This window comes from Bacillus rossius, chromosome 1 (genome assembly GCF_032445375.1).
Source record: "Bacillus rossius redtenbacheri isolate Brsri chromosome 1, Brsri_v3, whole genome shotgun sequence".
Taxonomy (NCBI): Eukaryota; Metazoa; Arthropoda; class Insecta; order Phasmatodea; family Bacillidae; genus Bacillus; species Bacillus rossius.
Window position 1 is genome coordinate 239,163,197 of NC_086330.1, and position 15,963 is coordinate 239,179,159.

The following is a 15,963-nucleotide window of genomic DNA, read 5'->3' on the forward strand; positions in this document are numbered from 1 at the left end:
GCTGACGAGCAGTGTTCCAAAAAGATCAACAGATACTAAATATAATGGTTGGTGATTTCGGAATGATTGGCTGATTTTCACCCACTAACATTCTATGTGAATACTTTGCCTTTTGACAAAGATCGCACGAAGATGTAAGCGCTCGAAATCTAATAGTGGGACCAAAAACATCACGCGACGATTATGCGCATGCGGCAATTATGCGATGAAACCGGGTATAACAAAATGCAAGTTAAATGCATGTTAAACATGTTAAAAATGCATGTTAAACATGCATTCATTTTAATACCAATTAGTGATAACTAACTTGCATGCAGCAGCATGCCTTGGTTCATAATGCAATATAACTTACATATATTTCACATATATGACCCAACATAATCTGATTATATTAATCTCAATAAAAATAGTAATACAGTAAAACCCTGTTAAAATGTTTTTCAAGGGACTGGATGCTAAAATCTTCTTAACAGGAAAAACTTCTTAAAAGGAAAATATATTTGCTTCATAAAAAAAAATTTTACTCAAATGACATACTGCTTAACTCAAAATTACACATACCAATTATGTCGCACGCTGGAAGCACGCTGGAAAAACTATACAATTATATCAGTAAATTAATTATTTCAAATGAATTTTTTAATAAGCACAATAAATAACAATTTTCAAAACACTAGCAAAAAAACTAACATTCAGTGTTTTGAAACATTCTGCATCAGAGTTGTTTGTTTCAACATATTTTCGTTCTGACGCATCACAAAATTGTTCAGTTCCCATAAACTCTTCCGCACAATATCTGGAACATTTGGTGTTCCATGAACAAATAACCTCAGCTTGTCCAGGTTGTCAAGTGTTTCGGAGTAAGTTGGCATGGAAGTGGAATCACCTTCATTGCTGTCACCATCGCCAGTCTCATCCTCAGCTATATCCTTGTGTTGTGCACATAAATCTGAGATGGTTTGTGGCTCACATGGTAGAACCACATCGTCAACTTTGACATAATCTTCAAAAGTGCATGAAAAATTTAGGTTCTCTTGAAGAGTTTTTCCATTTTGCACTGCATGTAGAAGCACATGGAATTAGCTCACTGTCCTCACATGCTTCTTCAGGGAAAATATCGGTAACTTGTTGAGCACTAAAGCCTGCTTTTCTGAAGCAATTGCTATTGATGGTTGAGTCAAGCATTATCCACGTAGCAGCAAGAAAATGCATGGTGTCCAGGATGTTGATTTTATAACCACTAGTTTCGGTACTTTTAATTCTTGTTATAAGTCGTAACACAAGGCGCTTACGAAAATGCTGTTTCAGAATTTTTTAATTCCCTGGTCTATGGATGTTGGATTTGGTGGGAAAAATTTCAATCTGGATATTTCTAAGATTGGATATTTCCTTGGGATGAGCAAGGCAGTGATCTATGAAAAGCAAATCTTCCGATTTTTGCACCCCATCTTTGCATCCAAAGTTCTCACATAGTCTTCAAAAATGTTGCCTGTCATCCACACAGACTTATTGTTTGACACAGGTTTTTTTTGGTTTCCCAATTACCAGCAATGGTAACTTTTCAGTGCCATCCATATTGGCACTCAATAACACTGTTACTCATTCCTTACTTTGTTTGCCTCCATGGCATGTTTCACCTTTTAAAACAAAGGTTTTGTCCGGAAGCATGTTGAAAAACAGACCACATTCAACGACATTGAATACATTTTTTGGTTCAAAGTCCATTATAATTGGAGGCAACATTGTGTTTATCCAACTCTGTACAGTATCATCACACACACTCTCAACACCTAGGTTTTGTTCTATTTGTACAGCTTTCTCTCTTAAAATTGGGCCGTTCGTCGGGATTCCAAGTGCCCTCTGTTCTTTAAACCACGCCAAGAGTAAAATTTCAACTTCTTCGTATTTTACAATCTTCAATTTTTGTACACTTTGATGAAATATTAGTAGCCAAAAGTTGGTCTTTCTTCATCATGATTCCTTTCAAAGTAGATGGCGGAATCCCAAGTTTTTTTTGCCATTCTCACTCTTGGTATCAAAGGATTCGCATTAACTTCTGATATTATTTTCAGTTTTTCTTCAAATGATAACTCCTTCCGTTTAATGGGTTCTCAACTACTTTTAGATGCCATTATGCACTGTTTGCCATAATACTAAACATTTATGATGCTTGATAACCTTAAAATCACACCTAAAAGATCGCAAACCTAAAAAACTAGTAATGGCTGGTGGTAAATATGGTTTGCTGTATATTCGTCACGTGTTATAACTCAAATATGAAAAAAAAGCTTGCAGATGGAATAACTTCTCAGTCTATACGAATGCAAGCAGATGATTGGTCATAAATTAAAGTTGTAACAGAGTGCGGCGTGTGGCACAGGTTTCGATGGTCGTACGCTTTTCTCATTCGTCAGATGTTCTGCTTTGAATAGGGGAAATGGCATGCAGATGGAACAGCCTCTCAGTCTATAAAAATACACTCGTAACAGCGTGCGGGAAAAGTTTCGATGGTCTTGTGCAGTTCAAATTATTTCGTTATCCTTTGAAAATAAGTTAATTTTTAAAAATTAATGATAAATAGATTTTAAAGATATCATTATTATTTTATCTTTTTTCCACAATTGCTGAACATTATATGCGGGAAGCATCTATTAACATAAAAGTTATGAATGGGAAAAATTAACAGAGATATATGGAAGTGATCAAAGGAATAATTTTGTGAACTTAATAAGTGGGAAAACATTATGCGGGAACGTCTTAAGCAAGTTTTACTGTAATATGTGTATGCAGAATTAAGTGACTAAATGTAGAGTTGAAATCGTGGCCACAGATGCAAATGATTACTAATTACAGTGAATAGCATAAGAGCTAGCAAGGCGAAGCATCATATGATGGTGCTCGCGCCAGACAAAATATCGTTAACATTCTGCATGCCTGCAAGCATGCCATGTCCCTGTGCATTTCCTTTTAGTTCCCAAAGCTGAAGCACATCAGCAACATAAAGTACAACTCATAGTACAGTTCCTCACAAATGTCCATAGCAATGAGTCCCGATGCAAACCCGGAATTGAGCATGTACTCATTTATTTCTCAAATACACACTAACTTTATACATTATAAAGTACATGATTATGATAAAATATTACCATGTAGCCATCTAGCCCTGTGTGACATGGAGTTATACAACCAGTGCCCCTACTCGCGTGATCATGGTTGCTGCAAATAATCAGCTTAAATTGGAATAAGACAGTATGGCTATCTCTTCACAAACACAACCTTAAGAAGGTGCCACAACTTCATGAATAAAATGATTAACATTAATCAGGCCAGATGTACAAAAGCTAATATAATCTCTACACATGCGAGGACCACCGTGACAACCACAAGATAAGCCCTAAATCTAAGTACGCGTGCATCTTCACCTCAAAATCTATTATCAACAAACCAAAAGACAAATGTTACCAAGACTGAGAAGTTACATCACATGTCTTTAACACTTATGTAGCATGCCGCCCTCGCTGTGCCGATGAAAAACATAACTGACTCTTAACTGATGAGCATGTTGTAACAACCCAGATTACAGCCTTCCTCATGCAATCGATTAATATTAATTTGTTATAAATTTTTTGTCATATTAAGGGTAGGATGTAAAGATTTTCCTTTTAAAAGTTATTGTAAACGTAATTCTCCAGGTTGATTGTTTTTATTTTTTAAAATTCATATATTTATATTTCAAGTATTTTTTTGCTGGCTTTTTTTATGTGGGAAGTGTCCACGAAATGGTTTAACTGCAAGTCCAAACCAATAAATTTCAAACATGTAAACCAACATCCAAAAATACATGTGATTACATACGCCAAATACATAGGCCAAGTTTTCTTGAATGAATACAAAGGTCAGTTACATAGACCAGGAGGCATCTTCAGTGCTGAAGACTAGTCTTGAAGTTGCGGGACGTCCCAAGAAAGTTAAAGTTCATATGTAATTTTGAGCACCAAAATCCGTAGAAGTCGACAGGAAGACGCAACACCGGGCACGGCAGCATCAGGCGTCCCCAAAGCTGCATACGCCCAGGCGCCTGGCTGACTCGGCTCTTCACCTCGCACCCCTGTCGAGCGGGTTGCTTGCTCACAGGGGCGAGGACTTCCAGGTACAACTGCGTGTGTCCAGCTGACTCGGCTCAAGACGAGCGGGACGAGAACTGCCACCGCCGATGCCGGCACGCCAGCACGCCAGCACCGCAGAGTAGCCGGCCGCTCGCTCTGCCAGGCACAGCATCGAGCGTACCACGGCGAGTCAAAGGAGGCTCCTTAGGTCGGGCCCCTGCCCTTAGAGCCAAGGAAGAGCGGCATAGCAACATGCTGATGCTGCGTTCCGGGTGACGAACTCGCATCGATGTTGTCACGACGGCAGAAGAGGCGGGCGGCCTCATAGACGCAGCGGAAAACGCACGGGCACCAGCGACCACGACGGAGTGGGCAGGCTGAGGAGCGTCAGGTCCACAGCGGCGCGAATCCTCTTGTGGGCGTGGCGTCCGCGACAGGGAAGGGAGGGGGGAAACAGAATCAACCAAACTGAAAAAAAAAAAAAAACATAAAGCCAGACGCAAACGCCCATACAACTGCAAACCATCAAGGCTAAACGTTAAATTACTTTAGTTGTCCAACATGGGCTGTTTTGAATTTTTTTGAACCGGCAGCACTATGCATCAAAACAGTATTATCTCCCAAAAATCTATTAATAACGTACGGACCAACGTACGGAGGATTTAATTTAGAATTAATATTATCAGCCAAACTAGGCAACAAAAAATTCTTTACCAACACAAGATCTCCGACTACATATTCATGAGGTCTCTGGGAAGCGTTATACAAATTAGCCACGGCTTGACGAGCCTTCGTGAGATTACACTCAACACTATCAAGCACGGCCTCCAGTGACTCATCATCAGAGTTGGATTCCAGTGGCGGCAGTTCCCACAGGTTAAGGAGGGGGTGGGTAAACTCTCTACCTAGGAAGGGGATCGAAGGAGGGAATCGAGTGGCCAAATGCACTGCAGAGTTAAGCCCTACATTAATGAAATCCAGATCACTATCCCATAGCGACTGATCATCCCTGTAGAAAGCTGTAAGGATACCCTTAAGCACTTTGTTTACGCGCTCAGTTTGATTTCCCTGGGGACAGTAAGGACTGCTGTAAATGGGCTTAATGGCCCATATAAAACACATGTCTTTAAACTGTACTGAACGGAAATAGCGTGCGTTATCACACGTTATCATGGCAGGCTCACCAAAAAATTTCCACACCTGCTCTCGTAAGGCTCTAACAATACTAACGGCTTTCATTTTTTTTAAGGGAATGAGCTACACAAATTTAGAAGTAATATCCAAAATGACCAAAATACAATTATTACCTTTTTTTGAATGTGTGAGGGGACTGAAAATGTCAATGTGAAGCACATGCCAAGAAGCGACAGGAGCATCAGCGCAATACAAGCCGACTTTGGCACACTGCGGGGGCTTCGAGACTTGACAATCTCGACATGATCGCATGTGTTTTTGAACATCAGCTCGCAATCCAGGCCAGGCCAAATGTGCGCTAATTCGATGAAAAGTTTTGTCGATGCCCAAGTGCGCACCCAACAAGGAGTCGTGAAAGTATTTCAACACCATAGGGCGAAGGGAGGTGGGAACAACAGCCTTCTTTTGCCAACCGGATTTCCCGGTAAAATACACTACACCCTGTTCCTCAATGTATGGCACGGCTTTACCAGCACTCACATCTTTACGGATTTGAATACACAACGGATCCTCCTGCTGACATTGACGAATGCTAAGGAAAGACTCGGGAAATACTTTACAAACAGCGGCGCAAATCAACTTTGTTTCAGTCGCAGACAAAACACGTGTATCAAACTCATCCGGGGAGAACATTCGCGAAAGCGCATCAGCCACCACAATATCACCACCCTTAATATGATGTAATTTAAATTTAAAGCGAGACAACCTTAACACCCACCGCCCGAGCTTACCGAGGTGGTTCGGATGGTTAAAGAGCCAGCTGAGCGCCTGATTGTCCGTGTACAAATCAAATTCGTGACAATCAAGATAAGACACGAACTTCTCGACGCCAAACAAACACGCTAAGGCTTCCTTATCGTATGTACCCAGACATTGTTCCCCGTCAGTGAGTGTTCTACTGGCATAGGCGATAGGGCGTAACCTACGTTTTCAATATGCCCAAGTACGGCACCTACAGCGATGCTTGATTCATCTACCTGGAGGGCGAACCTGCGTTGAAAATCAGGAAGAACCAAGACAGGGGGAGAAGACACCAAAGCCTTAAGGCTGTCAAAGGCCTTCCGTTGAGCGTCGCCCCACTCAAAAACAACATTCTTTTTACGCAGTTTATTAAGCGGACTACAGACCGCAGCGAAATCGGGAATGAAGCGAGCGTAATATCCCGTCATGCCCAGAAATCTCTGAACTCCTCTGACGTTCCTAGGAGGAGGGAAGTTTAGAATGGGGGAAACTTTATCGGGATCCATGATAAGTTTATCTTTAGAAATTATGTAACCTAAAAATTTAACGTAATCTTTTCCCAAGTGAATCTTATCGGGATTTACGGTTAAATTAGCTGTTCTGAGGCGATCAAACACCTGACACAAATGTTGTTTATGCTGCTCCAGATTAGCACTGTAGATGATAATATCGTCAATGTAATTAAAGACTGATTTATACTTCAAGTCACCCAGAATGTGATCTAGCACTCGGCTCATCGCCTGGCTACCAAAAGACACACCCATAGGCACTCGATTAAATTGAAATTGCCCCCAAGGGGCAGAAACTGCAGTATATTTGCGACAATCAGGATGCAAGAGACACTGGTGGAAGCTAGCATTTAAATCAATAACAGAAAATATGGCAGCATTCCCGAGGTGTTGGAGGGCGCTCTCTACGGTTGGCAACTCGTAGCTGTCCTCTTTAATCTTATCGCTAAGCTCTTTGTAATTATGAACCAGCCTAAATTTCCCAGCCTCCTTCTTAAAAACCAGAAAGAAAGGCGAACTAATATCGGAAACAGAAGGAGCAATGACTCCTGCATCTAAGAGACGATCGATGATATTTTTCAATTTTTGCAACTTAGGGGGTGAGATTTTATGTCCCTTTGCCCTGACGGGAGTCGTGTCCTTAAGATAGAATTTATAGGGCATGACATCACACCTGCCTATTCGGCTGGTAATTACGTCAGAATACTTATTCATGACTTCAGCTATAACAGCTTGTAGCATTGCAAAATGGGTCATAAGAATATTAAGAATAAGTTTGAGGTGAAGGATATTTTTTTTTTGTTGATATAGAGAACAGTTCAGATATGTTAAAAATTGTTATTAATTACTCTTTTTAAATTTCATGTAAAGTCTTAAAATACTTATTTTCCCGAGATATTTAATTATTAATTTGTGGGTTAACTCCAGCTCATAACTAATTTTGATATATGATTTCATTAATTGTTTTATTTAAGGCAATGGAGAAGATAATTTTACAGGACATAATTTTTAAACTAAAATTTTGAATGTGAATTTCAACTTCAATTGCTAAAATTTGAATATTATATTTAAATTAGTTGGGTAAATTTTGAATTCTATTGAGATTGTAGTGGAATAAAACCGAGAACAGTCTGGAAAGCCCAGAAGGAAGAGCGGACAGGCGCGACACACTGGCGCCAGCAAGTTATTTTCCTCGTTGTAAATGCGTTGTTGGGGATTTACGCGTCACGTGGACGCATAGCTTTCGCGACGGTCTGGAAGGTTCTCTGGAGGCTACCACTAGCCAACCAATCAGGGCGAGTCCTGGCGTGGTGTGATGCGCTCGGCCGAAATTCCTTATTTGGGCATGTTGATGAATGCTGTACTGTGATTGGTCGGTTGGCCCACGGGGTTGCTTCCCTTGTCTTCACCTATACAAGGGAGGTAATCTCGTCTACCAACACAGTTGTCGCTCGATTGTCGTCCAGTCCGGTCGCGTCGTCGGCAACTCGCACAATATTATGGAGTTGCACTAAGGGAAAATTTCACGCCTAGGGGCTGGGGCCAGGCCGTAAATTTTAACCTAAAGATTTTTTCGGAATCATGTAACTAGAAATTTAGGCCCTAGGCGTCTGCGACGGCCCAACTTCGCGCGACTTCGGTCAGTGCGCGACCGTATCTTGAGTTACATCGCTAACCAAGGGACAGTAATAAATTCTATTTTTTTTTGTGAGCGACAGGACTCAACGACCATCAACAGAAAAATGTCTGGTATGGTATGCATTTGGACCTCATCCTATCAAAATTCAAGGACTTCGAAAAAATTTGTAGAACAAAAACTGTGCAAGTAACAAAGCTTTAGAACCAAATTTGTCTGAATTGTGTTGTCATGTAACTGAAAAAACTATCGTTTCTTTGGCTTGAAACGAAATAAACAAAAAGTAATGCAATAAACTCTTTCATTTCCAATTTAAAACATATTTTGATGTAACTAAAAATTATCTGAATCGACCATCGTAATCATAAATTCTTAAAGAATGTAACAAGCTTCCCTATTGATGACGTCAGAATTGTCGGAACACGACATAACGATAGGCGAGGAGCCTTGATGAATGAGTCAAATTTTTTTAGATGGATGAAAGCCGAATACAATTTCTTGATTAGTGACGTCTAACAAACAGCGAGTTTTTCCCAGGAAAGCTAATCCCAAAATGAGCGGGTGACATAACCCCGGAACTACATTAAATCGCCAATTCCAAGAAAAACCCGCGAGTTTTAAGTGAAGTTCAACTTCAACGTCTCAATGAATAATCACGCCGTTGGCGACACAAATTGTTACGTCAGAGCCGTTACACACACGGCTTAACAAATGAGGATTTTTGATGCAACGTACATCGAACAAGTCAGAGCTACTTAAAGAACGGGTAGCACCAGAATCTATTAATGCCAGAATAATTTCGCTAAACAGACTAACGTGTACAAAATTATTAAACAATTGATGAGTGGCTTTCCTCATGCGACATCCGTGGCGACCACTCGCACGCCCGGTCAGGGCCCGTTTCCCGGACATTGACTTCTGTAATGCCCCGTGCGTTTACAACGGAAACATTTCCGCTGATCGCGGCTCACAGCGGGCTGCGTGCACTCAAATACAGTGTGGCCGAAAGTACAGCATTTGGCACACCTGGGACGATTAGAGTACAGGCCGGGCACATTAGCCGACTCAGGACGTCTGCCGGCGGCAAGACTCGCCCCGACAGAGGATCACTAACACTAGCCGCGCACTCAACGTGTCGCGTTGCGCACATAGCGCGAGCGGGTTCAGAGCTGACCTGCGAAGCAGACTGAACATTAGGGAATTTGGTTTTAGAATTAGAGACAAAACTACCTGGCGTAGGCATGGTGTGAAAATCCTCCTGATACTTTTGAACTGCTAACAATCTATTTTCCATGTCTGAGCTCCACTTGCGGAGAGCACTCAGACTGGAAGGAGGGCTTAGCATAGCGCTATACTGTAACACCAGCGGTGACACGTTGCCTACTATAGTTTGAGTTAATACAGCTTCCGGGAGATTCAATTCCAGCGCCTCAGCATAGGCCGCAATGGAATTAATGAACTGTAATAGAGGTTCATTAGGTTTCTGAAACCTGAATACAAGCTCACGTTTACATGTTTCCAAAACACGTGGCGGACAGGCGAACTGTAAGGCAGACGTCTTAAACTGCGCGAAAGTTTAAGTTCCGGCCAATGGCGTTTGTGAGCATTGGCAAAAACACCGCACCACAGAGGCTTAAGAGAGCTTTCAAAAGCTCTGCCTCACAGACTAGTTTTAACCCAGCTAAGTGTGCAGCCGCAATCAAAAAATCCAGAACCGCACGCGGTTCACAGCGGTCAAGACGAGGGAGAAGTTTTAAATTAGCAAAGAAAATTTTCTCGTGAAATCTAGAGTTGAAGCGGGATTAGCGGGGGTGGGGACTTGCCGAGACGGTACCTCTTCTGATGATTCCTAGGCGCCTCGCACGTGCTGAACGAGCAAACCACTTAGGGTAGCTAAGGTAGCGTCCTCCTCGAACTGAACAGCTTCCTCGGTCAGGACCTGAATTAGGTCGTCTCCGCAAACGGTATATCCATTCGGTTGCCGGAGTCCCCATGATGCATGTAAAAAAGAAACAAACACACTTTAGCACTCAGTCCCTAGCAGAGTGCCGCAGTTGAAAGCTTAAAGGCTTAAAGGCTAGGAGGAAGGGCCATAGCATGGCTGGGACTGTGGAAAGGTGTTTGTGAGCAGGTTTAATTACTGGAAATACATTCATTACGATTAACATTTGTTTTTAATGTCAAAAATAATACTGACGTGTTAAAGAGAAAAAGCATGACAGACTATGTTTGCAATTACGTTTACAAGTTTTACTTCATTAATGACATAAATAGTTAGACAATTTTAATAGGACATTAATAATTGACAAAGAAAATACACGATGAATATTGAGGTGGACGAGCCATCTCTCAAGGCCAAGAAAAATGCAAGCGACACCTGCTTAACAGTGCGTGTTCCCTATCGGAACATCAAAAGGGACGTTATGTCCACACCAGACAAACGCCTCAAATACGGAAAATTTACATCGAATGAGACTTTAAAGACAAAAAAATATGCGAACAACAACATAATGCGCGCCAGGAAGTTACATGCTATTACAAAATTACTTCAATTTCTTTACGTACTTTACGTACGTTGACGCCTCAGGGGAGAACAATTACAACAAGTTAAGTTCCTTAAGTAAATTCAGTTAAGCCAAATATAATTTTCTAGGTGGCGGCCGAAAGGGAATTTAAACAAGACAACCTATTATTTTACGTTACATTATGGCAAGGGCCACCGCCTCACTCGCAAACAAGAATAACACTTACATTATTTCCCCCTGAGGTCGCTCTCGCACGTCGTTACATTATAAAGATTAACAGACTACATACCACAACAGACAATGCTACAAGCTACTGCTACAAGCTACTGGAGTAGTCCAGACGGGACGAGTAAATCAGGCTAACAAGAGCGAATTACAACCTAACAGCGGCTTTTATTAAATCGGCGCGGCACAGCGCGCATGCGCCAACCCCAGGAGGGGAGGCGAGGAGAAATCAAACACACACTAGGAGGACGAAGGAGGAGGGTGAGGTGCCCCGACGCCCGCGCTGACGCGCGAAGTTGGTGGTAGCGGGCCCGACAGCTGCAACGTGATTTTCCTTCATTTTTTCCACAACCGAGGCTTTGTTTCACACGCTAGGCGTGTGAGTCACGGTCACAGGAGTGTGAGAAAGATACAAAATTGCTGCGTCGTGGGAACAGAAGTAAGCATTTCGTTGAGCCTCTGTTGCCATGCGCCGTGATTGGCTGAAAATTACGTCAGTGAGCCCAGGACACTGCCCGCACGAAGGAAAGGAAGGCTGTAAGATCAGTCATTGTCCCAGCACCAGGCCGAGCGGTCGTTCGGGCGGCGGGCCGAGCAGGCCGTGGCTTGGCGATGGCTCTGGGTTTTATCTTCTTTTTAATGTACATCTAATTTTTATTTGTTCTGTTGTGCTAAATATTTTGTTATTTTTAAATGAATAATTAAAACCAGGTAATACATTGAACATTGTATATATATTTCTTCTTTCTTCGTGACCTGTAACTTGTATGTTCCACTCATCACCTAATTTGAGCTAGCCGGAGGTGGTGAGTGGTAACAATGTGTCCACTTCGGTGACCTTTCGCTGAAGAAGATGTTTCCAAACTCGCGATTGCTATTTACGCTCAGAAATTATGCAGGCACGGGAGAAGTGGAGGAAAGGTTAAACATCGGAGAGCGAAGTCTGTCTTTCAGCATGGTGTTCAAATCCTAATGACCACCGGCCCACGTTTTTTCTACTACAGCAGAATCAATAGTATCGCTGTTCGGTACAAACATGAAAGTGTTACATCCTGTATCTCATATCTTTGACTATCTAGTAAAATGGCGTACAAGACCCTCTATCAATGGGCAGACATAATAATGTTTGTCAACAGTTAAAGTTATTGCATACCGTGTTTTATTGCATAAATGTCTCATATTTTATACTAAAATCAAGTGTAAAAAGTAGGGATGTGATTTTAATGAAAAACAATTTTTTTTTGTGAGGTTATGTTATTCATAAAAACAAAAACCATTCTTGGAAAGTATGTTTTTTTTAAAAGTAGAGTATACAAAAGCACACCAAACAATATAATTAATGTCATGCAACAAAAACCTTTCTTCAACTTTAAACAGAAAAAACATAATCTGTGACCCGAATGCGAGCCAGAACTATGCATAACTATCGTCGTAGTAACACTTACGACGAAAGAGTATGAGCTATCAAATGTAGTTAACTCGGCACTCGACAGATAGCTGCGTTGCATGCAATCGGTGAGATATTGATATTCAACTATGTGTGTGCGCTCTATATGGGAAGAAACATAACCAAACATGAATGATGCCAACTAGCGCTGGCTACATTTTTATAAGCGGTACACCGCGGCGACGTAGACGAACAGATAAAGGTTATAATGTTTAAAAACGTCTTTAAAAGAAAATTTACACATCAGACAACTTCGTATTTCCGTTAATTAAATAAGTAAGTGATAATGTCCGAATAAAAATTAGATTTCTACTTTAAAATACATCGTTTTATATGGAAAAATACCTACACAAAGTGCTCGGAATCATATAGCGGGGCCAAAAACATCAAGCAATGTTTATGCGAGAGGTGTTTGTATATAAATTTTGACGCCCTAAAATATTGGTGCGACAATTATGCGATAAAACAGGGTATTTCACATGTAGTTTAATGCCATTTTTAAAAGAAATGCCTAAGTATTGCGATTTTTGAAGCCAGGACATTTGTTTTTTATTAGAAAATTGCAGAAAAAAAGAAAAATAATACTGAGTTAATTATCTATTGGTTTTCATTTTTTGTTTAGGTAAGGTTCTATGTTATGCTTATGATTTTCTCACGTTCATTTAATGACATAAAAAATTATAATTGAGATGATAGTGGGGTTGTTTGGGGAAAAATATAAGAAATTTTAAAAATAATGTATCTAAGATTACATATGTTGTGAATAGATTATGCTGCAAATGGCATTTTTTTTAATTGACTGGTTTAAAAAAAAAAAGAAACAACTTTAACTTTATATCAGGAGAACTATGCAGTTTAGTGATATAATTGTGAAGAAAAACCATTATAAATTCAGAGTGACATTTTTTTGAGTCTTCTGTAAGAGTGTACGTTAATTAGTTTATCAGTAGTTCACAGTTTTAACGAGTTAGGTTTGGTACATACAAAATAGTGTGAAATTGTGAGAATAGTTGGTTAGGTTGGGATAACTACATTAACAATACTGTGACATATAAATTTATAAGGTAGCTATTTTAACCTCTCCAATTACTATTTTATGTAATTTTTATATAGCTAACCATTCAAACAATTTTTCAGTATTTTTGATATGGCTAACTCAGCCAACCATTCTCACCTAACCTAAACACTCTTTAGAAAGGTTAACTATTGGTAAACAACTTCATTTAGGTATCACATTGCTGTCTTAGAAAACATGTTAGGAAGCTTCAAACAAGAATTTTGGAATTTTTTTTCTAGAAAATACCATCTAAGGAAATTGTAGGGTTAACTTATTTAAAATGAGAAAAACATTAACACTACTTACACTATTAACAATATGAACTTCCTCATATTCAATTCACGTAACCATACAGTTTTCCTTGAAGTTCTTCACTTCTACTAAGCTTTTTCAGAATCCAGGGAATAAAATACTCAATAACTATGTTTGATAGTTTTTATTTTATTTATTCTTTTGACATAAAGACTCACTTGTTGAAGGCATATATAAACTTCAATATATAATGCTAATGGTACATTAACATACACACTAGGACCGTAAAATTATTCTCTAAAATTTCTGCAATTACTTGTGCTCTGCTCGTTTTTTAAGAACCCAACTCGACTGGAAGTTAGCGAGTGTTTTAATAAGCCCAACAATATAAAAAAAATAAAACAAAATTAAATAAAATCCTAAAATCATTAAATAATTTTTAAAAAGTATAAATAAACATTTTACCGCCAAAGTTTTTTTAATGATGGAAATTTTCATGATTTTTTGTGAAATTTTATTTTGTACTTGGCTCAGTAGATGTAGTGACATTGAAAATTCAAAAGTAAGAAATTTTTTTTATTATTTTCAGAAAAATCTTAGGTAATGTGAACAGTTTGTAAATGATTTCTGACATTCGTGCTTTTCAACAAAGAAATAAATCAAGCAGTTTAGATTTGCCTGAACACACAATTTCTACTAGTCTTGTGAGTTTGTGTGTACTTCGTTTGTATTTAAGTTTACAAATAGGCACTGAAGTGTTCTAAAATGTCTTCCTGAATGTATATTCATTAAAAAAGTAGTATACATTCAGATTAATTATTGGCATAACTGATTTTTATGATCTTCGCGGCAATGTTAATTTTTTTTTTTATCTGTTTGTTTTTGTGTTTGTAGCAAAGAACATCTATAAATTGAATTAATTTTTTTTATGGTGAAAGTTATTGACACAGAGGCTACTTTGTCCACAGCCAGTTCGACTCCGGAGCAGATGGAATACAACACGTCGTACGCGTTGCTGCAGAAATTGGAGAGCAGCGATTCAGACAACTCTGTGATAAACGAGAAGCTGTACAAAGAGCTACTCAAAATGGAGAAAAAGGTGCAAGACCTGCAGCAGGAAGTGGACAGGCTGAAAGCTATGTCCAAATCGGAAGTGCAGCCGCGTTCACGACCGGACCTCGTTCGCCTCCTCAATGTGAACTTGCATGACGTAAAGAAGACAGGTGACAGGAATTGTGAACTTAATGAGGAGCTCGTAGCTTTGGCTATCTTCAGGTGCTGACATAGTGCTACTCTGATCAAACCTTGCGTAGGTTTTCATTGACGTGGGGTAAATCATAATACTATAATTTAACCAAAGAAATATGTGGCTCCCATTATTATTTTTTTTTCAGCAGTTATAATTAACTACAAGCTTGTGTAATTGAGATACCAGAAGAAGAAAAAAAGCAATAAATTATGGCAGTTTAATTTGTAAAGTGACAATAATTTTAAAGTTGCTTATTGGTTGGTGTGTGTAAGCAGGTGAAAGACAAGCAGTTGAATGTTTAAGTAAAGACTAGTTTGACTCCCTGACTACCCAAATTCAATGCCTCTTTCAGGTACAAAGTTAACCTATGTGTACCATAATTAGCTGCAGAAGGGTAGCACCTTTAATTTTGAGCATACAAATATGTTTTCACCATAAGGGTCGCCCTCGAATAATGGTTGCAACATATATCTGTTTTCACTAGAGTGCCATGGATACAAGTGAAATTTTTGTGTTCCGTGTCTCATATGTTGTAAGAAATACTATAGCACTGGTTTTGACCCTCTGTTCTTCTTTGTCTGTTTACTACGAGAGGTTGTGAGCACCCCCCCCCCCCCCCCCCATTATTTACGACCATTCCAGTTACCTGCACTACCTAACAATAAAACAAAGGGGTGTTTCCCTTCTGTTAATTGTATTTTATTTTTGACGTGACAACGTCTAATAAATCAATGAACGCCGGCTGCACGCACAAAAGTGTCCTGTTACGCACATTGTTGCGTTAATCTGTGTCCTGTTACGCTCATTGTACGCTTGCGCCACATCTATCTCTCTTCCACTCGATTGGAACAACCATCAATTTGACTTTTTCGAGGCACATTAAACTTGAAACACTCCCATTCGTTTCCTACTTTTACTATCATTGTCCTATTCTTAACAGAATAACACAGATTGGAAGAAGTTAAATAGCAAACATGTATAAAAGTTATAGTTAAAATAATCTCTTCATTAAAGTAATAAAC

The 15,963-nt window shown here is 39.7% G+C and overlaps 1 protein-coding gene across 4 annotated transcripts in view; it reads left to right on the forward strand.

Annotated features, from left to right (window-relative positions):
- The window catches only part of LOC134527396 (52 kDa repressor of the inhibitor of the protein kinase-like), a 52,847-nt gene extending 37,189 nt beyond the window's left edge, over window positions 1-15,658 (forward strand). For all 4 annotated transcript variants that reach the window (XM_063360056.1, XM_063360055.1, XM_063360057.1 and 1 more), the window contains one exon: window positions 14,661-15,658. In XM_063360056.1, the coding sequence (XP_063216126.1) occupies window positions 14,661-14,974 (314 nt within the window). In that variant the 3' untranslated portion in view covers window positions 14,975-15,658. The remainder of the gene's footprint in view (window positions 1-14,660) is intronic.
- Window positions 15,659-15,963: the final 305 nt, after the last annotated feature.